The sequence below is a fragment of the Lissotriton vulgaris genome, chromosome 3_1 (genome assembly GCF_964263255.1).
Source record: "Lissotriton vulgaris chromosome 3_1, aLisVul1.2, whole genome shotgun sequence".
Classification (NCBI taxonomy): domain Eukaryota; kingdom Metazoa; phylum Chordata; class Amphibia; order Caudata; family Salamandridae; genus Lissotriton; species Lissotriton vulgaris.
This window is the reverse complement of record NC_141689.1, coordinates 1,324,823,284-1,324,850,840: the sequence shown is the minus strand read 5'-3', so window position 1 is coordinate 1,324,850,840 and position 27,557 is coordinate 1,324,823,284. Positions and strand designations below refer to the sequence as shown.

The 27,557-nt window shown below is 50.8% G+C and overlaps 1 protein-coding gene across 3 annotated transcripts in view; it reads left to right on the top strand.

The window, feature by feature from the left end:
• The window catches only part of ERCC3 (ERCC excision repair 3, TFIIH core complex helicase subunit), a 1,672,020-nt gene that overhangs the window by 774,918 nt on the left and 869,545 nt on the right, over positions 1–27,557 (top strand). For all 3 annotated transcript variants that reach the window (XM_086961802.1, XM_086961803.1, XM_086961804.1), the window contains one exon: positions 7,458–7,642. In XM_086961802.1, the coding sequence (XP_086817928.1) occupies positions 7,458–7,642 (185 nt within the window). The remainder of the gene's footprint in view (positions 1–7,457; positions 7,643–27,557) is intronic.

The following is a 27,557-nucleotide window of genomic DNA, read 5'->3' as shown; positions in this document are numbered from 1 at the left end:
AGACAATGAGGATACAAGATGTCATCTCATCTATACTGGTAGGCAGAATATTTTAAGAGTGCTTCGTCTGATGAAGCACAAACTCAAGATTTAAAATGTAACACAGTGGTTGGGGTTGGCTTTACAAAAGTTAATTTATTTCTACCTGAACAAGCCGTTTTAGCAGCTTTAAGATAATGAATGACTAAGAGAAAAATGTAACATCCTAAGCTTTATCTTGCAATTTGCATGCAGCTCTTTAATGACAGTTCATATTTTGCTGTTCCATATCAGGATTGTAACTTATGAACTGCAAGTAACAAAAGGAGGACTGTGACAAAAGCAGTAACCCACTGTTGTATCTACATAAAATACAATTCTGTGATCTGCATGCTACACGTTATTTACAGCGGGCACGTTAACCCCCTGTGCCACTTGATGATTCAAAGCTGCCACTAGGCAAACCTCCAATATCTCTCCAGCAGGAACATTAATCACCAGAGTTGTCTTGACATGTTTGTTGCCTGAAAATTTCTGGACAGACAAGGAATTCTGCAGCAGGTGCTTTTAAACCTAAACCCATTAGACATTTCAAAACCCAGCAACCCCTAAAATCTGTGCCCATTACAGTGCCACCAGTCACACCATCCTAAAGCCAGCCTTTTATACATCACCTAAATAAACATGTTGAACACCACCCAACCCCATACTTTAACCAGGGCAGCACTGACAGTCATCAACAGTTAGTGAGTGAACTTTGGCATAAGCAGACAATTGGACATGTGAGCGCATTTGTCATTCAGGAGGCGCCACAAATTCATGGCTAGTAGGGAGGGTGCAGTGAGCCGAAGTGTATTATTAGAATTCAGGGGAATGACCACAGGTTACACCTGCTCACCTGTCGAGGGATCATCCATATCCTTTACAGTCAATGGTGCACCATCTTCTCTGTCAATCCGTTTGAAGTAGTCCGTCTCCTTTTGCACCACCACCACCATCTGCCCACAGTAGGGCTTCTCAGGTGTTCAGTGTCTCCTCCTGAATTTTCATCTCTGTGGGTTTCCAGTCTAGGCCCCCAAGTGAGCTCTCTTTTGCTCATGTGTTGCTCCAGCCGGTACCTGGGATCAGAGGCTGTTGTGAAGAAAAGAGCTTTTGTACCCAGTATGACTTCAGTTTGGTTGGAAATAGCAGCATGTATTGGAGCACAGTTTTTTTTTACTTAGATTTATTATTTTCAGCAAGCAAGACCTAGACAACAAACAGTCGACTTCCAGTACTCTTTTGATGCCTCACGGCTACAATAGGTCGCTAATGAAGTGCATCTTGGCATACAGGATTGATCATAGTAGCTATTACAATGCGGATAAAGAAGGAAGAAAAGGAGGTCAAACAATGCCACAGTACACTTTAAACATATTGCAAACTATGTTAATGAAGGAATTGACCAGATTATGGCCACCCGGGCCACTCGCGACCACCTTTCAGCCTTACATACAAATGAAGAGTCAGTCAGACAGTAGAGCATTCAAATCAAGCATATTTTATTCAAGTACACTTGAGTGGAGGCCAGTCTGACCAGTCTCCTGGGATTGCTGCAGAGGGACTGGCCTTAGCAAGCATGGTGGTACATTATGTACAGTTCAAAACCAATAAAGACAAGCTCTAACTGGAAATTTCCTGTTGGTAGCTGGTGAACAAAGGAGATGCAGAGGAATGGGTTTCAATCCTGAGACCGGGCACATGCTATCTCAGTTCCAAGGTCACTGTGCCTGCATCCTCCGCTCTAATAGTGGGAGCAGGCCTATCTAGTGGGAAAGGTATGTACAGACAAGGACAGTGTATTTATTAGCACAGCGAAGCTCAACCTTGGAGAAACGAAGACTATTGCAGCTGTTTTCAGCTGGGGCAGAGAGAGAGTGACAGAATTTAATTTCGGTCATGGCTCAAAATGGCAGCTGAATATAAAATGGTGCTGCGAATGCTAATTTAAGGAATACATGCATGGATAACTTAGCTAACACATTCCAACAGACCTTCCTTTTAACAGTCACTAAACCATTTTATAACTACCTAGAAACAGATAACACATTGCAGACAATAAGAGCTACCACTACAAGCTGATGTACGAATTATCAATATTCAAAGATACCTTCATCAATCAACATAAATCTTTCAGCATCATGATCGTGGCATTAGTGTCATGGACTGATGTCTTTGGATTAAGCGTCAAATTACTTACACAATAAGTGCAACAAGCAGGGAGGCAGTGTATGCAAAGACAACATGTTAAGATAATACCAGCAACTGCAACCAGAAAGATACAAATCTTCCAACCCCAGGACGTGAACATACCCCAGAACCATCCAGAGAGAGTCCAAGTACCATTTTATTGGTGTAGGGCGGATGAAAGTCTATGCAACTTTTGTATGGCAGCATACACATTGGGGCGTGGTCAGGAATGTACACACAGCAGCTACTGCCAATAACGCAACAGCCCCCTCCCCGATCGGCAAGGATAACATCTAACAATCCGATTTAACGAGCCTCGTACCCGGAAGCTCAGCAGTAATATTGGTCAGTATCCCTGCTGTCGTATTAATAACCCCTTCCACCACTCTTGTGAGCCAACAATGCTGGAGGCTACTGGCCATGGGGCCCCAGAAAGGTATAATACCCTTCATGGCATCCTCAAACTGTTGTAATGTTGTATCTGTCTGATTTATATCTTATGCGTCAAAAAACCCTTCGAACTCGGAACAAGTATACACTTCTACACTGTAGCTGATGATTTTTATGATTATTAGACGGGGCTATATACACAGGGGGGAGGAGAAAAGAGAGCTAACACCTGCCCGACCATCCCTCTGGGAGCCAGACATAAGCTTTGGATCCACAGGCAAAATAGACATTGGGGGTTGGTATTAAGGATGGACTATTGATCGATCTCAAGTCATAGGTGGAATTGCACTTGCTCTCCCCTACTTTTATCCTCCCGACCCCCTGGACACAGAAACTAGCTGTTATGTTGACCACTGACACTGGTATTGGCTTGTTCTCAGCAACATTACGAGCCTGGAAAGATTGGAAGTACTCGGATGTGTTGAACCCTCGGAAATCAGCTATTTCCATTTGAGACCATGCCCCTTTCTTTACACTTTGTATGCATTCATGCAGGTCCTTGAAAGCAATTTACAAAACTCCTCTTGGCCTGTCGAACCACCCGGTGGGGGACCTTATGACAGAAATCCACATTCTGTACCACAGTGCGAGAATCAGCAGGTGTCCTATCCAGATGTCGTGTTCTAATCTAGGACCCCGATCAATACTGTGACCTTATGCCCCTATACGGCTATAATCCATTCATACCCCTATAATGGCATAAACGATCAAGAGCGATATTTCAGAAACTCGTCTCTGGCCTAACACAATCAGAGCCACATTTCAGAACCTCTTCCTCTGCAGCTCATTACAGCAGATGACACAGCAGAAGCCACTATCTTAGATTCCTAGATTACACTCCGAGTTCTTCAACAAGATAAAACTCAGCAACCTGGGAAAGCCCAGCTTGCAATGTTTTGATTAGTAATAGAACTCTAATGAGCACTGAGAGACGATCACTTCCTAGTGACATCTTTATTGACGTCTTATGTCCAAAAACTTACGTCAAACAAGGCACCTTTCATGTATAAATATTACCAACGTTGCCTTAAGCAAACACTGCCGCGACGACATCGATGATAGCGATGGTGCGGTGAATACAGGAGCAGAACAGCTGTCCCTTGCAGAGCCCAGCAGATACAAGCTGCCCACGGACGCTGCCCCTCCTCCTCCTCCTTGACGCGCTGAGAGAGACGCTGCCTTTTCTCTTGCCGAGAAAATCCAGCTCCGGCGTTTCCAGCCTACTCTTGCGAGTGACTGGGATATCGAGTCCTGGAAGGAGATACAAGACCTCCAACATTCTATTTCAGAGGTATGGTGTTGACTAAACCCTTAGAGAGAATTCTTGAAGCAAACCTTGGCAAAACCAACTTAACTTAAACTGCTACTTACTTACTCCCTCCCACGTATTAAGCTTAGGTCAGGTACACTGGGGTAGGCGTAGTTAGAAGCACCAGTTGAGTACGTTAGTCAAATGTATATATGAATGTATATATTTTATTCATTTTAACCATTGTATGGCTAAGAAACCATATCAATGCTTTTACAGTACTATTTCGCAATCCTCATTTTACTGTACGCACTTTTTATAATAACTAGTCTTGCAATTGTGGCAATTCATTTCTCTTGCATGAGAAGAAAGACTGTTCAATAAATAATACCTTTTTATTGAAAACGCCCATCTCTCTATTCTCTGCATCTTGGTGAAAGTAATCTGCACAACTGACCGATGGTTGAAATCTTTTCTAACCGGGAGAACACAGAGGATTCAGCTGGGAGACAGGATATCAGGAGTGGGAGACCTGACATGTGGAGTCCCCCAGGGCTCAGCATTGTCCCCACTCCTGTTCAACCTATATCTCCAACCTCTGATAAACACACTAGCTGAGATGGGCTGCCGTGTGTTCAACTATGCCGACGACACACAGCTGTTGTTGAGCATAGACAACACTATACAGGCTCAGCTACATGCACAGGAGGTACTTAGATACACAGTCCATTGGATGTCTACGAACCTCCTAAAAATAAACCCCGGAAAAACTGAGGTGCTGATAGTTTCCTCAAATTGCTCGCCCTGGAGTGACTTGTATTGGCCTCAGGAATTGGGCCCGACCCCTAAGCCAGCTGACGCGGTCAAAAGTCTAGGCATTAAGATAGACCGTGCCCTTTCAATGGTCAGCCAGATCTCCACTGTGGTTGGAACCTGTACCGGCCTCATAAGACAGCTGCGCAAATTAGTTCCACTCCTCTCCCAGTCAATGCTTCGCACGGTAGTCTCTGCCACCATTCTATCAAGGCTTGATTACGGAAATGCGCTCTACCTGGGCTTACCTAAAACTTTAATCAACAGACTGCAGGTGGTCTTAAATGACGCGGCTAGACTCATCTTCAAACTCCCAAGAAGAGCACATGCCTCCCCGTTACTACGTAACCTTCATTGGTTGCCAGTTGGGCAAAGGTCTGTCTTCAAAAGCCTTTGCATAGCCCACAAATCCATTTATGGACAAGCCCCGGCGTATATCAAGGAACGGATAGAGATGTACAGACCGGAAAGAAGTCTCAGGTCCTCCGACGCCCAATTGCTGGTATGTCCTCGGTTCAGATTGGCCACAAAGGGCGGGAGATCTTTCTCCGTCCTATTACCTAAGCTCTGGAACGATTTGCCTGAGGCCCTCCGTAAGGATGGCAACTTACTCCGTTTCAGGAAAGCCCTAAAAACAATTCTATTCAGAGCAACGCTTAGCTCAGTACAGCCTTACCCAGTTCCTTCACTCCCGTTCGGTTAGCTCGGTTGTTGTGTTTTGCGGTCAAAGCGCCCTGAGACCTGCAGGTGAATTGGCGCTATACAAAACGACAATAACAATAACAATAACTGTCTATTGTTTCACACGACTCTAGAGATTGACTCTTATTCTAAGGAGCAAAGTTGTCATGTTTATGCGGTTGTTGGAAAACTGAATCCCTTCTTGTCTGTACCAGGGAAGCTGATCACTTTCTATTCAGTCAAGAAAGTTTCCAGTGACCTCTGAGCTAGTTGGTAACAAACCCAATTAAGTTTAGCATAGTCAGTAGAGACCTGGAATACGTCTACACTACTGTTTGTTATTCCAATGCGCAGGGCCTATAGGGAAAATAGGAACTACACTACACAGAGTATTGAATTGGGGATGGGGATGCGCCATACTGAGCAATGCACACCAACCCTCGCAACTACTGATGTATGACAGCGGCATGAACAACAAGCTATCACTTTTATGAGTCACTGACGGAAGTAATCCACAAACCCAACATTTTGTTCTAATCTACACCTCATGAGCCTGATGCAACATTTGTATAAATACATTATCCTTATAAGACTTGCGATGCTCTCCCTTGTGAGGGGCCAAAGTGACAAAAATGTGTTCAGAAGGAATCTGTGTTGTACCAACCAAAGGCTGCACAGGATACTTCTCTTCCAGGAACCAGGATATCCGTAATAAAATTAATAGTGCAATTGCAACTATTGATGCAAAAACAATTTTACTTTTCGTAGACCAACCCTGCACTGGGCGCGCAGGTGCAAATGGCTGTTCTTCCTCAATAATAGACCGACCAAATGGGTACATTATGAAGCAAGGAAAAGGGAATGCAATAAAACTGATCGCAAGGGGCAAGTGTTCCCATTGTCTGTCTGTGCCTCACTGGTAGACTCCTATTGATCTTCCACGTTGGCGCTCTTGTGCTCTAGGTGTCACATTTGCAAAATTTATAGCTATTGGCATTGTAAATGACAAAGCTATTAATTTCGCTATTTTCAAAACCAACACATAAATAAAAAAATTGTCATTTACAATACTAATAGCTCAAACTTTCCTAATGCGAGACCTATTGCATTGCAAATGCTTGTTCCCCTTTACTGTTCTCGAACGATCGTATCTTTCTAAATCAAAAAGGTCACACAATTCCTGGGGCATTTGACACAATCGATTCATGCCATAATTTATTTATTCTTTGGTTTTATAGTGGAATTGAGGGAACTTTTCTAAAGTGGATATTTTTCTTTTTTCTATGGTGGTACACAAGAAGTGGCAATTGCTGTATTTGCTGTAATGCCCAAGCCACTGGCTTGAGGCCAAGAGAACTTCTGTCTTTGGATAAAACTCAAGATGATCCCTTTTGTTGTGTCTCACATGGCAGGGATATCCCATCAATGTATAATACAACAATACTTTTAAAGCCATGTACAGAACAGATATTTTTGCATGACCTTATGCGTGTAATTCTCCTCCCAACACTTACAAACTGGAAAGCAAAATTATACCATCAATTATTCATCAAAACTATTGTTACTGGTATTTTTTTCTCCTGGACATCATCGATGCAAACTAAGAAGCTGTGAAATGTCTGCTTTTATTGCTTGTAATATAATATCTTCAAAGAGTACTAAATGCATTCCTATTGATTCAGTATGCAGTGTGTGGCATATACAAAGGTAACTCATTCTAATTCCACATGCAGATTGATCTCAGTCCTCAACATCAACCATGGCATTCAAGTGACAATGTCCACGTTTAGGATGTTAATAGTTTTGTGTCCATTCTTAGCATTGACCATCTTGAGCATGCTCCCAGTCACAGCCTATGTATATATAAAGTTAATATGTTGATTACATCTGACTGCATTGACACCACAACTAGTAAAAAAAAAAAAATCTGGGGTCAAAATAATCGCTCTAAAACGTACTACTCACAGCATCTTCCAATCACATGCTAAATTCTAGAGACAGACCAACCACTTGCCTAATTGAAAAAATAACATAATTTTGTGGATTATTGTTTTAGCTAAGATGTTCAGAAGAGTGCTAACCATTGTACAGGCACACTGTAAACTTGGGTTGACAGCCACCCTCGTCCGAGAAGATGACAAGATTGTGGATTTAAATTTCTTGATTGGCCCAAAACTCTATGAAGCTAACTGGATGGAGCTACAGAACAACGGCTACATTGCCAAAGTGCAGTGTGCTGAGGTGAGGTTGGAATATTTTACTTCTTTCTTTTTGACTATTCATGCTTTCACAATGTTTGTATTTGGGGGGTGTGTGATCTAAATTATGTCCAGTTATGAGAAGCAAGGTACCTCTGTTATGAGAAGATGGCCTGATATATGATGCTCACTAGTTCTAGTGATCACCCTGTATCAGTCCAAAGAACCCTTATGGTGATTGGTTGTAAGTCAACCTTCTAGACCAGCTATCCTAATGGTAGCATGGACAAAGCAGGCTTAGGCTAAACTCTTTTGGCATGTGAAGCCAGCTGTTTTACCACATATAACCCCTTGAATACCAAATGAAAGGACACCACACAGGTAGTTATGAAAATAAACAAGATATTTATTAACTAACAAACACCTCTGAACTCTTTATTAGAGGGAGGAGGTGGGATAGAAAATATAAATGCCAGTGTTGTGAAACTACCCACACCAACAGTAAACATGGTTGTTGATAGCATTGATGATCCTGTGAAGGTCGCTAATAACATTGAAAGCCCAATGATTTCCCAAGTGTGTTTCAACAATAGCAATTCCGGTGGGATTGAGCCTAGCTTTGGTACGCTTCTATCCTGGAATATTGCAGGGTTGGGTAGTAAGTTAGACTCCCAATCTTGGGTGGAATTTATCAATGGGTTTGATGTTTGTTGTTTCCAAGAAACCTGGGCTTGTGACCCCGTCTTTCTTTGTGGTTATTTAAACTTCTCTATACCAGCATCCAAAGGTGGAAGGGGTCGGCCTATGGGAGGCCTTACTGTATGGATAAAACAGGACTTGGACATCACTATTAAAATGTTGGACTTGGGAACTAGCGATTTACAACTGCTAAGAATCTCAACAGAAAAGGGGTTGTTAATGGATTTGTATAACGTCTATGCAAGAGGCAGTAACACAACCAACTCTTCCACTCTAGAGGTGCTGTCTGCCTCCCTAGAAACCAAGTCCCAAGATAGTAGGGTAATAGTAGCCGGGGATCTTAACAGGACTTTTGAACCTCTTGACTGTACAAATGATCCCTTAGGGAAGGATGAGGACAATCTTTGGGGAGTACCACCTTTATGTTTAAACCCCGTCCCACGGTGGACAAAAGACATCCTGTTATTAAATGCTATTTGTATGGAATACGGTCTAAGAGCCCTGAATGGGAGAACCCCAGGGGACAAGGAGGGCAGTTGCACTTTTGACAACGGCAACAGCAGGAGCAGAATTGATTATATAATATGTAGTCTCTAGCTGTGGCAGGGGGTTATTGATATGGCTATTAAGCCTAGAATAGAAAGTGATCATAACCCCCTTTGTGTGACCCATAGGTGGTGGAATGTCAGATTGGGAAACTTGCATCTAAGGAACGACCAGATCCCAGTCATGAGCAATGATGAACGTAGGTTAAAATGGCCAAGGGTACTGGCTAACGAGGAAACAATGACCTACATCAACCATGAGGTGGATAACGCAATTTCCGCCATGGAGGCGGTAGATTCCACAGCTCCGGGGCTAGGGATATTACAGACATCCATAATAAGTTATTTTCCCTCCTTAAACCATGTTTTCTGACTAAGATCAAGAAAGGGAGGAAAACCCAGGATGTTGGCAGGTGGTTTAATCGCCAATGCAGATCCGCACGATTGGAATTGGGACAAGCTATTAGAAACAGGGACAGTGTTGCAATTAGAGTGACAAGGAAATTGTATAAATTGGCCATTTCCCAAGCCAAGAGGAAATGGGATGAAGACCACTGGGCCGAGTTAAAAGAGGCTTCTAGTAACAAGGATTCTAGGATCTTTTGGAAAATTATTAAGTGGGGTAGAGGAGTTAGCCCCGCAAAGCCTGATAACAATGTAGCTGAAGAAGCCTGGGTTGAGTACTTCAGACCACAATATGCCGAAGTTATGCACCCCGGGGTAGGGGAGGGCATAATGCCAGTCTATGCTATTGATAATTTGTTCTCCCCCAAAGAAGTAGAAAATGCGATTAGCTCTGTGAAATGCGGGAGAGCACCAGGGTTAGACGGGATACCCCCGGATATCTTCAAGTATGATATGAAGAGATGGGTGAGGTATATTTTCTTGTTAGGAAATGCTTTAGCCAAGGGGGGGGTGGTTCCCGAGCTATGGAAAGGAGCAATCATTATTCCCATTCACAAAAAGGGAGATCGTTCACTCCCTGCCAACTACAGGCCCATAAGCTTGATAGCAACCGTGCAAAAAGTAATGGGGAGAATGGTTGCAAATCAGCTTATGGACTGGGTGGACGACAACAACGCTCTTTCACAATATCAGGCCGTATTCAGGCGAGCAACCAGTACTATTGACCAGGTTTTCCGCTTTACCATACTGCGGTGGAAGACGGTTTTACTTAGAAGGGGCTGCCTGTATGTCGCGTTTGTCGACCTACGGGCGGCATTTGATCTGGTCCCCAGGTTTAAGTTATGGCTGGTCTTGCAAAAGCTGGGGATTCCTGCTGAATTGCTCACCCTAATCATGCGTCTACATGAATCTAATTTCGCAAGAGTCCAGTCGGGTGGGAATGGCGAGTCAACTTCGGACTTCCCCGTGGAAAGGGGGGTCCGACAAGGCTGTGCCATGGCACCCTTACTCTTCTCATTATTTATTAATGGGATTGTTGAGCGAATGTTGAAAGCAAGCGTAGACGCTCCATCGTTAGCGGACGTCAGGGTCCCGATCCTGATGTTCGCTGACGACACCCTGATCTTGTCAAAAACCCCTGCTGGGCTACAACGCGCATTAAATATTTTTGATATTTTTTGCAAAGAGCACGACCTAGAAGTAAATGTGGGGAAGACGAAACTAATGGCCTTCTCCCCACGCCGTAAAATTTATCCTAAGGTAACCCTGAATAATAGCAAGCTAGAGACTGTCAAGGAGTTCACATATTTAGGGGTACAGATAGCAGAGGGCCCTGGCTGGTCACATCATTTGGAAAAAACGGCCCTAAAACACCAACAGCTTTCAGGTGCATTGCGGGGAGAACATCGAAAATCTAAGACGAAACCGATCAAACCCGCCCTTATAGTGTATGACGCAAAGGTCTTAGGTGCCACCTTATACGGTGCGGAGTTATGGGCTTGGGATAATCTTTCGGCCCTACAGACATCTGAGAACAAGTTTCTCAGAGGGATTACAGGCCTCCCACCGAGCACCCCCCTAATACCATTGTTCCTGGAGTTGGGTAGACGTCCAATTAGCGATAGAGCGCGACTGCGTCCTGTTCTCTATTGGAGACGTCTTTGGACAACTCCTGAGATTAGGCAATATGCTGATGGTTTCCTTTCGATAATCAAGGAAGACAACTTCCACAAGATAAAATGGCTTAAAAATCTAAGGGCCATGTTAATTAACCTTGGGTTTTCCAATCTTTGGACCAACCCAGTGGAAGAAGTCTTCCCAAGTAAGGAAGCCCTCAAATTACAATATTGGGACTGGGTGGGCGGCAATCTGCTGAGAGGTGTTAGGTCTGACTCTATGGCGGGTCGCTTCCTGGAGACAAAAATCTGTCCTATCTTAGAAAATGACTGGGACACTATTACGGTCCCAATGGATAGGAAGCTAGTCTTCCAGCTAAGATCTGGTTCTATTCCCCTAAAAAAACTAACGGCAGGTTGTTAGAAATGGGATCCTGGCTGGCCAAGACTCGCGTCGAGGTCAGTCAGGGATCACCATTCCTAAGGTCAGGGCAAGGGAGTTACACGCCAAGATAACCCCTACTCGTCCTCTAGGTAACGTGGCGCGAGCAGCAAGGCTAAACTTGGAGGCGATGTAAGTTAAGTATTTGCGCACGCACCCCAGCAACAACACCCAAGGCCCACCACAAAGGAAACTCCACACAAGGTTATATAAAAATAGCCTTTGTATTACACCAAAACACATTAGATAAAACACACTTTACAATGTGCCAGAGGCACGGGCAGAATTTACAGGGGGATATTTACAAGACAGGGCCACCTGGACCACTGTCAGGACTCAGAAGTAACACTTTCAGAAATAGCACTTAGAAGGTAAAATATAAATTTACTTTAGCACAAAATAGCACACAACCAGTAACTACTGGTAACAGGACCTCACTAGCACCACCTGTACTAGGGAGAAAACAACCACCTACACATCACAATACCTGTAGGGGTGTAAGAACAAAACACATGATGCAATGCATAACATTCATTCAGAGTTGTAAAGGCACATGACGCATAAACAATACATTCAGAGGTGCATAGAAAGTACAATTGCGCCAAACTCATGTAAGTCACCACCTGTGACTGTCCCTAGGCCCTCTGGCCTTGTTGGGGCTAGGACGCCCTGTGTCCAAAGTGTCAGGGTCCTAAACGTGGCAGCTGCCCACAAAGTGCTGGGCAGCTGGGTGAAGATGGGGCAACACGATGGAGCCTTGTGGGCTCAAGCACACTGGTGGGCAAAAGGAAATGCCCCCTGGAGCCTCCTCTGGGCTCTAAACACACATGGCACCCAAAGAGCCTCTCTAGGCTCTAAACAAATGTGGGCTGTGAGCCTCTCGCAGGGCTCTAAAACAAAATGGGGTCGCCTGAGCCTCTCTGGGCTCTTAACTCATGATGTGCCCCTCAAGAGCCTCTCGTGGCTCAAAGCAACAATGGCCCTCCCAGAGCCTCTCAGGGCTCTTGCACACAGCAATGGGGGCACTCAGGGTTAAAGAAATGCCCCTTGAAATGTAGGAGCCTCTCTGCTGGAGTCCCCCTCCTGGGGACTCAAAAAGGCAATGACCCCTTCTCTAAAGCTTAGGCACTGTCTTTAGGGCCCAGGTACTGTGTTTGCAAAGTCTGGGTCCTCTGGAACGCTCCTGTGCGCTCCCTACGATTACGTGCAATGGACCCTACCAAACCTCACGCATCTGGCGTGAGATGCGCACACCGCAGCCGGTCCAGACAAGGGAAGGGGTACGAGTCGTACTAAGCCTGTGCGACTCGTACCTTCAGGCGGATGGGCCCAAGAACGATCACCAATGCCAGCAGGGTGTGCCAAAAAGTGAGAAGGGTACAACAGGGAGGGGGTGGGCACCGGCGACGCCCCCCTCCTTGGACAGGAACCCCGGCCCCACTCACCGGTCTGTGGAGGCGGCGTCCTCTCTCTGGTCACCCGGTCCCGCTCCTGGGGGCCAGGTACTGCTAAAGGCGGCGGGCGGGGCTCCCTCTCCAAAGCACCGGAGCCCTGCCTGCACCCTCGGACGACCTCCTCTCTTCGGGCTGCGGGGGCGGGACTTCCGGGCAGGCCGCGCAGCGATTGGCCGGCCTGTCAGCTGCTTCCGGGTCACCGTGGGCAGAACGGCGGCCCGCGGGAAGGCTTCACTGCAGGAATCTGGTGCAGATGCCGGGTGGCACCGGCTTGGCAATTATCAAGGAATCGAGGTGGGCACTCGATAGGCAGGCAAAGCGCTCCTCAGCGCTAAAAGGCGATTTAAAGTGCTCCCTGCTAGCTAAATTTTTAAAGCGCCTCCTGCGCAAAAGTAGCAAATAAAGCGCTATTAAGCGCTGGGGCCGAAATCGAGCGCTCCCAAGCGCTAGGGGAGAGCTCAGGCCCCCAAAGTCCAGGCAGAGCCCCTCAGCAAGGCAGGGGGGGGCAAGGCTGGGCCCAGAGCCAGCTCACTGGGTCTCCAGGCAGAGAGACACCCCAAGTGGCGGTCCTCTGGCCCAGCAGCAACAGCAGCAGCCCCTCAGGATCCTGGAAGAGAACAGTTTCAGTGGGGACACAGCCCCCTTTTTATACACCAAATCCTTTGTCTAAGGGTGCAGGGTGGGGGAGAAACCAGTCGCAGCTGGTTCTGGAGCACTCTTGATGGTCGAACCACCCCTTTCTTTCACTGGGGAGGCTAGGGTCGTTAGACACACCACAGGGGGGCGGAGCCAGCATTGTGTGGGGAAAACCCAGCCCATCCAGGACACAGGTACACTCCTCCCACACATCACTCATGCTAATCTCCCCCTCACCACCGGGCAGACCCATCCAGACTTCCTGGAGCCTGGCATGCCAGCCAGCTCCAGCCAATCACGCTCCAGCACCCTCACTGCACACATATCTCAATGTCCAGAAGTAGCACTTCCCTTCTAGACACATACATGCCGCATACACCATCTCGCAGCATTCACTCTCCCGAGTTTACACATACTAAATTCGAGCCTGCACTCCCCACGCATCAGGAACTACCAGGGACACACACATTCCCCATGCATTCCTATGGGAGGGCAGGCCAGCCATACTACACGCACGCACTTTCACTCTGGGACCCAGGGAAAAGTGCACAGAGACCCAAAAATCACTAACACAGGGTCACAAATAAAAGCAAAAAGATTAGGGGGGGAACCAGCCCTAAGGGCCAAGTCCAACACAGGTTGGCAGAGGTCGACTAATATGTCATGCCCAGTATGTGAAACAGCTGTGGAGAGTGTAGGCCACTTTCTATTTGTCTGTAAAGCCTACTCATCACCTAGGAGAGTATGGCTTACACCTGTATGTAAAAACCTTGGGACACGTGATAGCGCAGTGGCATTAAGAATTTTGTGTACATCAACTCAAGAGTCGATAGTTATTGGGGTAGCCAAATACTTGGGGTGGGCCTGGGCAATTAGGCGGCGATCTTTGGGGGGGTCCAGTTAATCAGGTTTTTTTTTAATTGTCTATAAAATCTAAAACTAATTTGTTACATGTAAATTTTTTCACGTTGATATTGTATGAGCTTGCACATAATGTTCATATGAATTTGTACCTGTTAAATGATATGTTTTTTTTTATTCTGTAATGTTCAATTTTATGCTGTGCTTTTATGAGAAATTATCTCGAATAAAGCTTGTACAACAACTTTATGAGATCAGAGGCACATGACCAGACTCTTAAGAACAATATGTTGCACAATTTCAATGTTGCCCTAGGGGCACAACAAACCATATACTAAGTAAGTGGAATGTGAAAGTCGATAGAAGGAATGGAGCTGTCCAGAGGCTGTAGGAACGCTGGGACTACACTACCCTAACTTTAGGTAAGTAATAGGAGGCCCACGGAACGCGTGTGCAGAGTGTGAACTCACACGCGAGATGCGTAACAACGTCTATGGACAGTACAGTTCAAGTAAAAGGTGAGTACGGACAATCCTGACTAGTTAGGACTAAAGCGACTGTGGAACTGGACACTAGGAGAGTCAATCTACCCTTGAGCACCGAAATGCTCTCGTTACCTCACCCACAGGCTGCGGGTACATTGGTGCGAAGTCGTGTCGGGTTCCGGCGTTGAAGTCTATGGAGCCTGGAAGAACAGATGCTGCAGGCGACCAGGAGGAAGATGTCCGGTGTGATCCAAGGGTGGATCAGTGAAGAGAAGGACCTGAAAGCAGAGGGGACAATGTTCAAAGTCACTAGCCAGTGACTGGAGTGGAACCAGGAGTGGAACCAGATGTCGTCGTCGCGATCAGGTGAAGAGTGGACGCTTGTCTCTGCAGCCACGTGGACCAGGAGGTGTCTTCGACGACCAGGATGGAGGCACGAGCTGTCCCACGCAGGCTCTCGCTGTCGGTGGTGTCGGATCCGGATTTGGAGTCAACAGGCCTTGGCAAAGGCAACCCACGCGGTGAGTGGAAACGGCGTCTGGAGTGGACCAGGAGGGTCCGGAGTGCTTCTCCTTTGCAGGGAAGCAGGGGCCAATCTGGAGCAACCAGACCAGCAGATTGGATTTCAAGGTTCGTCGTCTAGGAGGTCACTAGCCAGCCGGCAAGTGACCAGACAACGCTTCGAGCAGCAAACAGGCAGAAGGGCCCCACGCAGATCTCGTGGATGCTGGAGGGCTGGTCTTCGGTGCAGGAGCTGCTCGGGGTCGGGGCTTCTCAGTCCCCAAAGCACTTGGTCGAGGTTACCTCAGAAGTCGTGCTGGAGCGAAGTGCTGCTTCTTCCAAGATGGCCGGTCCCACGTGTCTCGTCGCACCCACGGATCTCAGCTGTGCTGCAGATGTAGGTAGAGGTCGGAGAGGTCTGGGAATCCGGGTCTCGTCGGGCTCTGAAGTCTGGATCCTCGAGGGAAGACGACAAAGGGAAGCCGCTGTACGCTGATGGTGCCTGCTTGTGCAGGGTGGACACTCCTTGCCCACAAGGGAGATTTCTTCAGTCTTCTTGGCAGAAAGTCGAAGTCCAGAGTTTCTTCTTGTAGAGTTTCATTTCAGGATTAATCTAACTTGGAATGGGACCAGCTCCGACCTTTATCCTGCTAAAGGGGGCTGTACTACGACTAGGTCCCTCCTATGAGTGGGACCAGGAAGGGGGGTGGTTATGCCCCCTATCCTTTGTCCGGTCTTGCGCCAGAGCTGGGGCTTGAGAGCCCCAGGAACTGGTTTAGACCGGTGTATGCACAGGGACACCTTGTGTGCCCCAGGCATGTCTTATTCCATTCAGCCCTGTCCTACCCAATACACAAAATCCTGTCTGGGGTGGTGCTAGCACTTCCCAAGACAGGAAACCCTTTGTCCAGGCCTTCCTTGCTGGAAGGACTCCCAGCAGCAGGAGGTCAGACTTGTGTCTGTGGTGGCAGCATCCATTTTGTGATGCTGAGGCTCGGGTTAACTTTAACCGGGGTTCACAGTTAGGTACATGTCGTGTCTCTCTAGAAGGGTGGAATGCTACCCCCGTCACCAGAATTGGCGAGGGGGTAGTATTCCAATTCGTATGACACCTTATTCGACATGTTTTGATAATGCTATGCCAAAGTTAGCAATAACCGCGAGGATTATAATGCACTTAAGAGTATATGGTATAGCGTTTTCATGGAAACAGCTAAAGGACTTGGTTCCGAAAGCTGCAGACAGGCTCAGCTCATGCCAGAGCACTATCTCACATAATTCCAAGCACTCTGCCTCCAGGATTGTTAAGGCCTGCCATAGGAGTGACTTATAGGAGTATATGTGTCCATGTTAGGTTTAGATATAGGTATGCTATATCTAAAGCAAAGGGTGATTACACCACCTTGCCCCAGCTGATTGATCAGCCAGTTGTGTCAGATTTGGAGGGCCAGCCAGGGGTGGCATAATGCATGCTGCAGCCCCTGGTAGGCCTTGGGTTCACTTATGCCCTGGGTACCTATGGTACACTGCACCAGGACTTACAAGGGTGACCCAATACCAATTGGTAAATGTACCTAAGGTACATGGATGTCAATTTAGAGAGAGAACAGCTAGGCTGTGGGTCTGATTAGCAGGCCCACAGCCAGGGAAAGTCGTAAACCAGTGAAGCAAAAAGCTAAAATCTGGGGTGACCATAGGATTGCAGACCCTGCTCTCCTACATATGTGTGCATTAGCAACATCTAGGAGATGTTTCCGTGCGTTTGGGTTGAAAGTGCTTTTGCAAGAAGGGCTTATCCTTGCTCTGTTAGTCTCACATTTCCTATGTTTTAATGTTTTTCTCTTCAGGTTGAAGCTATGTGGTTGGAGATATTCTCAAACAGCAGCAGTTTGATTAAGATATTACCTACTGCCATTAGGTAGTTATAGTTCTCCTCCAGGTGATCCTCCTCAATAGTCATAAGCACTTGACTATTCCCGCCCATGCGCGGGGACCCCGGAAAATATATACAAATTATATATGAAAACATATCTCTCTCTCTCTCACACATTTTTCACCTGTTGGAGTATTTCTTTGCTATTTTTCAGAGTTCAGCATTTGTTCTCACTCAGAAAAGCCCTCTCTGTTTGATCTTTGCCCTTCCCGTGGCAGAAAGAAGGCTAAAACACTCACATCCTCTCTGTATTATTTGCCTTCCTGATTCTCATGTTTCTGAGACTTGCCAGCACTTTCAGTCTTTATCTAAACGTACTCTCAAGGACAGAGAGAGGATTTGCCTCTATGGACTGGCTGAGAAAGGAAAATTTTCCTCTAGAGGCCGCACTCCAGTAAGGCAGAGGACGGAGAGGCCCAGATCTACGTCCAGAAGCAAGATTCTGATCGGTTCTTCATTGGCGTCGGGCTCGGCGTCAAAAATGCCTCCATAGGCAAAGAAAAAGTAGACGAAAAGACGGTGGGGTCGCCATTGAGAGAACATCGGTCATCGTTGAAGAAGACCAAACATAGTTACGTCATCGTGTAACCCTCCGCCGTTGTCAACCCAGCGACGATAGATGTTGAGGAGTCTCTCTCAGGTGTGAGACATGCAGCAGTGTGAGTAATGCTGCAGTGTGCAGCAGTGTGAGGCGTGCAGCAGTGTGCAGCATTGAGGCGTGCAGCAGTGTGAGGAGTGCAGCAGTGTGAGGCGTGCAGCACTGTGAGGCGTGCAGCAGTGTGCAGCAGTGTGTGGCGTGCAGGAGTGTGTGGCGTGCGGCAGTTTGCAGCATAGAGTTGTGAGTAATGCAGCAGTGTGCAGCAGCGTGGAGCAGTGTGAGGGGTGCAGCAGTGTGAGGGGTGCAGCAGTGTGAGGGGTGCAGCAGTGTGAGGGGTGCAGCAGTGTGAGGGGTGCAGCAGTGTGAGGGGTGCAGCGGTGTGAGGCGTGCAGCAGTGCGAGTAATGCAGCAGTGTGAGGCGTGCAGCAGTGAGAGGCGTGCAGCAGTGTGAGGCGGTGGAGGCGTGCAGCAGTGTGAGGTGTGCAGCAGTTTGAGGCGTGCAGCAGTGTGTGGCGTGCAGCAGTGTGTGGCGTGCAGCAGTGTGAGACGTCCAGCAGTGAGACGTGCAGCAGTGTGAGGCGGTGTGAGGCGTGCAGCAGTGTGAGGCGTGCAGCAGTGTGAGGCGTGCAGCAGTGTGAGGCGTGCAGCAGTGTGAGGGGGTGTGAGGCGTGCAGCAGTGTGAGGTGTGCAGCAGTTTGAGGCGTGCAGCAGTTTGAGGCGTGCAGCAGTGTGAGGCATGCAGCAGTGTGTGGCGTGCAGCAGTGTGTGGCGTGCAGCAGTGTGTGGCGTGCAGCAGTGTGAGACGTCCAGCAGTGAGACGTGCAGCAGTGTGAGGCGGTGTGAGGCGTGCAGCAGTGTGAGGCGTGCAGCAGTGTGAGACGTGCAGCAGTGTGAGGCGTGCAGCAGTGTGAGGCGTGCAGCAGTGTGAGGCGTGCAGCAGTGTGAGGCGCGCAGCAGTGTGAGGCGCGCAGCAGTGTGAGGCGTGCAGCAGTGTGAGGTGTGCAGCAGTGTGAGGTGTGCAGCAGTTTGAGGCGTGCAGCATTGTGAGGCGTGCAGCAGTGTGAGGCGTGCAGCAGTGTGAGGCGTGCAGCAGTGTGTGGCGTGCAGCAGTGTGAGACGTCCAGCAGTGTGAGGCGGTGTGAGGCGCGCAGCAGTGTGAGGCGTGCAGCAGTGTGAGGCGTGCAGCAGTGTGAGGTGTGCAGCAGTGTGAGGTGTGCAGCAGTGTGAGGTGTGCAGCAGTGTGAGGCGTGCAGCAGTGTGAGGCGTGCAGCAGTGTGAGGCGTGCAGCAGTGTGAGAGGTGCAGCAGTGTGAGGCGTGCAGCAGTGTGAGGCGTGCAGCAGTGTGAGGCGGTGTGAGGCGTGCAGCAGTGTGAGGCGTGCAGCAGTGTGAGGCGTGCAGCAGTGTGAGGCGTGCAGCAGTGTGAGGCGTGCAGCAGTGTGAGGCGTGCAGCAGTGTGAGGCGTGCAGCAGTGTGAGAGGTGCAGCAGTGTGAGGCGTGCAGCAGTGTGAGGCGTGCAGCAGTGTGAGGCGGTGTGAGGCGTGCAGCAGTGTGAGGCGTGCAGCAGTGATGTGTGCAGCAGTGTGAGGCGTGCAGCAGTGTGAGGCGTGCAGCAGTGTGAGGCGTGCAGCAGTGTGAGGCGTGCAGCAGTGTGAGGCGTTCAGCAGTGTGAGGCGGTGTGAGGCGTGCAGCAGTGTGAGGTGTGCAGCAGTTTAAAGCGTGCATGTTAGACCCGGGACCCTGGCCGGCCAAGACTCGCGTCGAGGTCAGTCAGGGATCGCCAGTTCTAAGTGTCAGGGCAAGGGAGTCACACACCAAGGCAACCCCTACTCGCCCTCTAGGTAACGTGGCGCGAGCAGTCAAGGCTAAACTTGGAGGCGATGTAAGTTAAGTATTTGCGCACGCACCCCAGCAACAACAACCAAGGCCCACCACAAAGAATATACTCCACACAAGGTTATGTAAAAATAGCCTTTGTATTATAAAAATATACATCAGATAAAACACACATCTTATTACACGGTGCCAACAGACACGGGCGGAATTTACAAGGGATATTTGTACAGGACAGGGCCACTTGGACCACTGTCAAGGGTATCAGCACTTGTAGAAACAATTACTGTAGCACAAAAATATAACAGTAGAGCATACAACCAGTAATCACTGGTAACAGGACCTCTCTAGCACCACCTGTACTAGGGAGAAAACAACCACCTACATGTCACAATACCTATAGGGGTGCAAGAATAAAACACATGATGTATCCACATTCAGAGGTGTAAAGGCACATGACGCATAAGCAATACATTCAGCGGTGCAGTATCAATAACAATTCCCCCATACTCACAAGTCACCACCTGTGACTGTCCCGGTGTCCCAATGTCAGGGCCTAAACGTGGCAGTTGTCCACTAAGTGCTGGACAACTGGAGCAGGGAATGTTAGCACAAAGTTGGAGCCTCTCTGGGCTCAAAGAACCACCACTGTGGCACTGGTGGGCCTCTCTTAGGCTCTCTCACCAGTAAGGGGGGCTGCTGAGCCTCTCAGGGCCTCAGCGCTGGACAGATGCAGCCTCGCTGGGCTGTGGGGTCCCCCTCTCTGGGGACCCAAAGCAATAATGCTGGCCAAGAGCCACGCTGGGCTCTAATTCAATCGGTGCCCCCGGGGCACGGACACAATGCTCCTCCAGAGCCTCTCTGGCTCGTCGAATCGAGGAAGGTGCGGGACGCTGGAGCCTCTCTTAGCTCTTTGACACCCAATGCCCCCGAGCCCTCAGGCTCCCGACACGCGGGGATGGCAATCGAGCCTCGCAAGGCTCGTCACTAGCAAATGCCCCCAGAGCCTCTCTGGCTCTTCACAGCTACCGGCGCGAGGTCGCGCTACAGAGAGGGGGCGGGGCGGACACCGGCAATGTGTCCCGACGCTCCCCCCCCTCCTCTGCAGGCAGGCACTCACCGGGCTCGCGCTGGTCTCTCCAGCGGCGGCGGGTCTCTCCCGCTGGTCCAGGCTCCTCTTCTCACTCTCGGTGAGCCTCGGCAGGCTCTCTCGCGGCTCCGAGAAGAAGGCGGGACTTCCGGGTTGACTCTCCCGGGCCGCGCGGTGATTGGACGGCAACCCCTTCACTTCCGGGTCGCCGCGGGCAGCGCGGCGGCCCGTCTTCGGTACTTCTAGGCGGGGGCTCAATAAACCGAGGGCTCCCTCGAGTTAAATTCACAAACAGCAGCCAACCACCGGGGCAATGCCGGGTGGGCACCGGCTTTCCTAAATAAATACTCCAATCGAGGTGGCCACTCGATCTGGCAGGCAAAGCGCTCCCAAGCGCTACAAGGCAATTTACAGCGCTCCAAGCGCTATAATCAAAAACAAAGCGCTTCCAAGCGCTAGAGGGCAAATAAAGCGCTATTAAGCGCTGGGGCCGAACTCAAGCGCTCCCAAGCGCTAGGGGAGAGTTCAGGCCCCCAAGGTCCAGGCAGAGTCCTTCAGCAAGGCAGGGGGGCAAGGCTGGGCCCAGAGCCAGCTCACTGGGTCTCCAGGCAGGGAGACAATCCAAGTGGCGGTCCTCTGGCCCAGCGACAGCAGCAGCAGCCCCCTCAGGATCCTGGAAGAGAACAACTTCAGTGGGGACACAGCCCCTTCTTATACTGTAAATCCTTTGTTTAAGGGTGCAGGGTGGGGGAGAAACCAGTCGCAGCTGGTTCTGGAGCACTCTTGATGGCCCAACCACCCATTTCATTCACTGGGGAGGCTAGGGTCGTTAGACACACCACAGGGGGGCGGAGCCAGCATTGTGTGGGGAAAACCCAGCCCATCCAGGCTCATGGAGCCTGGCATCCCAGCCAGCTCCAGCCAATCACACGCCAGACACATTTTACTCTAATATGCCAACTCCCAGAAGTGGCATTTGTACATATGACACACTCATGCAACACACACCATTGCGAAGCATTCACTCTCACGAGTTCGCACGTACCAAACTCGAGAAGGCACGCCTCACGCATCAGGAACTACCAGGGACACAGATATTCCCCATGCATTCCTATGGGAGGGCAGGCCAGCCATACTACACGCACGCACTTTCACTCTGGGACTCAGGGAAAAGTACGCAGAGACCCAAAAATCACTAACACAGGGTCACACATAAGGCAAAAAGTCTAGGGGTGAACCTGCCCTAAGGGCCAAGTCCAACACAACCCCCTTCCAGCCAAAACGCAGGGGAGAACAATCACCACCGTGATGGACTTCCCTGGTTGGGGCGATAGAACACGGACGCAGGCCCGCCACTGCCGGGACACCCTCCTGTTCTATGCCACGGTGAACCCCTAGGGTTCCTTCTAAAGCTACTGTAAGGACCAACTGGGCTACCCCACTGGTACTCCTCAGCTGTCCGCGGCCAGGACCAGGCCCTGGGCCACCCAGGTGCCACCGGTCCTTGCCAATTCGCAGAGCGGGGGGTAGTAACCCCTGGCACATAGTATCCATTCTCCACTCTCCCTGTCTGCAAGACAGGACTAGACTGCCACTGGTTCTCCAGCCTAGGGTCTACAACCTTAGGTGGACCAGGAGTCGCAGGGAAGGCTCTCCTCCCCTTACCTCTTCTTCTAGGGTTCCTCCTCCTCCTGCGAGGGGTACCCTTACAACGCCACTCCAACCCAGAGTTTAACCCCTCAGGTTGCACCGGGGTCAGAGTTGGGCTTTCCCACCCTCTGCACCCCCTTCCAGAGGTCTGCCCTCTCCCAACTGGAGAAGTTCCTCTGGAAGAAGAACCGGTCAGGACACTGGTTACAGTTGTCCTACCCTTCAGGTCAGGCTGATCCTGAACCTGGCCAGCCACCCGCCGGTCTAAAACCTTTGGTGGAACAATTGCCTGGCACTCCAGGACTTCTGGGGATTCACACACAATCCCCCTGAGGCTGACACATGACCCATGTGTCGTGTGACTGTCTGCCTGGCGCAGATCTCCCGCCTCCTGTCCACCTGACAGTGCGCAAAGATCCCCCAGCACAGAAGTGGCGCCACCCGGGTCCCCCCAAGAAGATCTAGCCCAACTGGCTAGTCTCTGGTCCACTGGTGCATCCACTGGGAAACTCATCCCCCAATCACTCCTCACTTCGGACTTCTGTGCCCTCCCAACTGGAGCGACACTGCCGGACACTGGAACCCCTGGAGCTCTAGTTACAGATGCTCCAGGTTCCCTAGACACTAGGAGATCCTCCTCAAGTGTACTAACAGGACAGCCTAGGTCGCCAACCTGGTGTTCCCTCAAGAAACCACCCAGGTTCTGAGATAGGGCTTCGGGCCTCTGGGGACTCTCAGCCTCCCACTGACTCCTGCTCCACTGAGCCAGGTAGTCAGCCCCTCCACCCCTCTCACTATACTGGGACCTAGCTGGGCTACACTGAGCCTCTTCCACCACGCTGGGCTGGAAGCTACCTGTACCACTATTGTTGGACTCACTCTCCAATGACTCTACAGAACCTCTGGCACTCTCCCAGCGCTCTGCTTCTTCTGCAAGGGTGTCCGGATCAGTCAACCCACATTCCAACAGGTGTAGGCGCAACTCTGGCAAACAACTACTAAGCACCTGCTCTCTTAGAACCAGATCAAATAGTTTGTCAAACTCAGATTCCATGTGAACCTCTAACCATTCAGCCAGTGCACCTTGACATTCATCCACAAACTCCCCCCAAGACTGGTGAGACAGTTTCCTACTGCCCCTGAATCTCAACCTATACTCCTCCTCTGGGGAAACAGGTACCAGACTCTGGGAACTGGGAGTGGGATTTCCTGCACTGAGATTCAAATAGCTGCCTGTTAGACGGAGTTGAAGAGGGGCCACTAGACCGCTTCCCACTTGGTGTCCGAGGTAGGTCACTGACCCTTGTCCAATTTGACATTTGCTGGCCTTGATCGTGAGGCCAGCTCGCTGAAGGGCTTGCAACACTGCTTGGAGGTGGTGGAGGTGCTCGGTCCAGTGGTGGCTGTACACAGCGATGTCGTCCAGGTAGGCGGCGCTGAACTCTTCGAGCCCCGCCAGGACCTGATTGACGAGCCGTTGGAACGTCGCTGGGGCATTTTTCATGCCGAAGGGCATGACCGTGAAGTGATAGTGGCCATCGGGGGTGGAGAAGGCAGAACGTTCTTGTGCTCGGGGTGTGAGGCCGATCTGCCAATATCCTGCCGTTAGATCGAAGATGCTGAGGTAGCGGGCAGCGCCCATTCGGTCGACCAGTTCATCTGCCCGGGGGATGGGGTGTGCGTCCGTTCTGGTGACTTCATTCAGGCCCCGGTAGTCGACACAGAACCGGAGTTCGGGTGTGGTTCCGGGGGCGGCTGCTTTGGGGACCCGTACGACCGGGCTGGCCCATGGACTGTCGGAGGGCTCGATGACCCCGAGCGTGAGCATCTTAGTTACTTCCGCCTGGATGCAGGCCCGTACCCGATCAGGTACGCGGTAGGCCCGGTGGCGGATAGGAGGGCTGTCTCCGGTGTCCACATCGTGCACACACCAGGAAGTGACACCTGGGGTGAGGGAGAACAGGCTGGCAAACCGTGATAGGAGGGCTTGGCACTCTTGGCGTTGTTCCTGGGAGAGGGTCTCCGAGAGTCGGACCCCCTTCACGGAGCCGTCTTGCTCCTGGGTCCGCAAGAGGTCAGGGAGAGGCTCGGAGTCGTCCTCAACCCCGTTGTCTGTGGCCATCAAGAGGCTGAGTTCTGTTCGTGCAAAGTGGGGTTTCAGTCTGTTGGTGTGGAGGACTCGGAGCGGATTCCGGGCGGACTCCATATCGATCAGATAGGTGGCGGGTCCCTTGCGCTCGATTACTTTGAAGGGTCCCGTCCATTTGTCTTGGAGAGCGCACGGTTCTGTGGGGGACATTACCCAGACCTGTTGCCCCGGCTCGAATTCAATAGATGAGGCGTTCTGGTCATACCATCTCTTCATGTCCTCTTGACTGGCCTCTAGGTTGGCTTTCGCTAGGTCTCTGAACCGCTGGGACTGGTTGCGGAGGGTGAGGAGGTACCGGAAGACATCTGGAGGACTCTTGGCCGGAGGCAACTCCCAGCCTTCTTTGATCAGGCTGAGTGGCCCCCGTACTGGGTGCCCATAGAGCAGCTCGAATGGGCTGAAGCCTAGGGACTTCTGTGGGACCTCCCGGTAGGCGAAGAGGAGGCACGGCAGCAGCACGTCCCACTGGCGACGGAGGGGTTCTTCCAATCCCCCGATCATCCCTTTTAGAGTGCGATTGAACCGCTCAACAAGTCCGTTTCCTTGGGGGTGATAGGGGGTCGTGAAGCGGTAGGTGACCCCACACTGTTGCCAGAGGGACTTCATGTATTTGGAAATAAAGTTCGTGCCTCTGTCACTGACGACTTCTCGGGGGAACCCCACACGGGAGAAGGTCCCCATCAGGGCCCTGCCGACCACTGGGGCTGTGACGGTCCGGAGAGGAATAGCCTCAGGGTAGCGGGTGGCGTGGTCCACTAGTACTAGGATGAAGCGATGGCCTTGTCTTGTACGTGGGTCTAGGGGTCCCACAATGTCTATTCCGACCCTCTCAAATGGGGTCGTGACTACGGGAAAGGGTTGCAGGGGGGCCTTTAATTTGCGGCCGCTCTTCCCACTGGCTTGGCACGTGGGGCAAGATCGGCAATGCTGGTGCACATCGTTTCTCATTTTTGGCCAGAAGAAGTGGGTCACTAGGCGGCTGTAGGTTTTATCTTGTCCCAGGTGCCCTGCCAGGGGGACATCGTGGGCCAGATTTAGCAGGAAGTCTCTAAAGCGGAGTGGCACCACTAGTACTCGGTTGGCCCCCAGCTCGGCGATTCGTTGCTCGCTGTACAGTAGGTCATTGTCCCAGTAGACCCAATGAGTTCCGGAGGTATCCCCTGCGCTTTGGGCGAGCGCTTGTTGTCGGAGTCCCTCAAGGGAGGGACAGGTCTTCTGCTCCTGACGAAATTGTTCTTGTGTGGGCCCCCCTTCTTGAGCCCACTGGTCGAGATTAGCAAGGTCGGAAGGTTGAGCAGGTTCGAGGGGGATGCCCTGGTCGGGGGTCTCGGCGGGGGCGACCGGAGGCGGAGGCGCCGGCCATTCTGGTTCTTCCGGGTGATGGTTGGCACGGGCGGCCATAGACCGGGTGGTGACGCACGCCCAGTCTGGGACGCCCAACATCCCCAAGTGTTCTTTTCGCTCCACGGCTGCCCACGGGGAGCTTTCCAGGTCATTTCCGAGGAGGCAGTCCACGGGGGCGTCGTCTCGGACCGTTACTTTCAACATGCCGGAGACCCCTCCCCACTCAAAGGGGACGCAGGCCATCCGACACAGACTCTCCGAGTTGTCGGCTGATCGTACAGGGCAGAGAATGTTCGGTAGATATTGTTCTGGGGTCACCAGATGACAGCGGACGGCTGTCACACTGGCCCCGGTGTCTCGAAGGGCTTCGGCCCGTTGTCCATTGATGCTCACCCATTGGCTGTACTTCTGGGTGTTAGCGGGTAGGGGGACCCGCGGGACCATGTCTCTTCCCCCTAAGCACGCGAGAGTCATGGCGGCTGGCTCCCACCCTTGATACTCTTGCTCGTCTGTTTCTGGTTCCTCGGAGATCTGTTCTTCCCCTAGGGCCGCGGCGGCCACCTGGCGGGGTCTTGGGCTCGGATACTGCGGGCAGCTTGGGTCATTTGCATAGTGGCCTACTCGTTGGCATCGGTGACATGTAACATTGGCTCTGTATCCCGGTCGCGCCGGGGTGCTGCCCCGGTTGGCCGGGGGGGTGGTGCTGGTAGTGGGGGCGGCCGGAGTGTTGTCTCTTCCTCGTCCTTGGCCCCCTCCTCCTCCTCTGGATCGGTGGTGACCATTGTTGTTCCTGTTCTGCTCGTAGGACCCATTCCGGCCCACTCGGGTGATCTCCCACCGGTCAGCTTCGGCTGCGAGCTGCCGGGGATCGGTTAACTTGCTGTCGAGGAGGTGTTGGCGTAGTTCAATGAAGCAGTTGTTGGACAGATGCTCCCATACCATCAGATTGAACAACTGCTCGTAGGTCGTGACGTTGTTCCCTCTGATCCAGCCTTCGAAGGCTCGGCTGAAGTACGTTACATAGTCCACCCAAGTTGTACCTGGAATGCGTGTGCAGTCTCGGAACCTCTGACGGTACATCTCGGGCGTGAGGCCATAGCGAGTGAGGAGGGCCGCTTTCATATGGTCGTAGGAGGTCATCTGGTGGTCTGGGAGCTGTAACAGAGTATCGCGGCCCTCATTGAGGAATTTGCCCCATAGGCCGGCTCCCCAGTCGGCTCTATCGATCCGGTGCGCAGTCATCGCGATTTCATATGCCTTAAACCATTGCTGGATGTCGTCTTCTCGAAAATATTCTCGGACCACATCCTTGGGGATGTGCACTTTTTTGTCCGTGGTCCCGGGGGTGGACGGTCTGTCGGGCACCCCTAATTCTTTATTCTGTTTGCGCAGGTTGATCTCGGCTAGGTTCCGCTCGTGCTCGTACGTTAGTCTTTTTTCCTCGAGCTCCCTTTGCCTCTGTTTCTCCTCTCTTTCTTCTCGGAGGCGAAGGTGCTCTAAGTTTATTTTTTGCTCGGCCAATTTGAGTTCTATGTCCATCTTGAGTCGGGCCATTTCAAGTTCGTGTAGTCGGGCTTTTTCTCTTTCTTGGATCTCGTCTTGCGAGAGACCCGTTCTTTGCTCTTCAGGGGCCGTGTTGGTCTTTTTCGCGGTGCTTTGCTCCGGGGCTTCGACATCCCCGGTCTCTGCCCAAGATTCTAGGGCATGCTTAAAATCGTC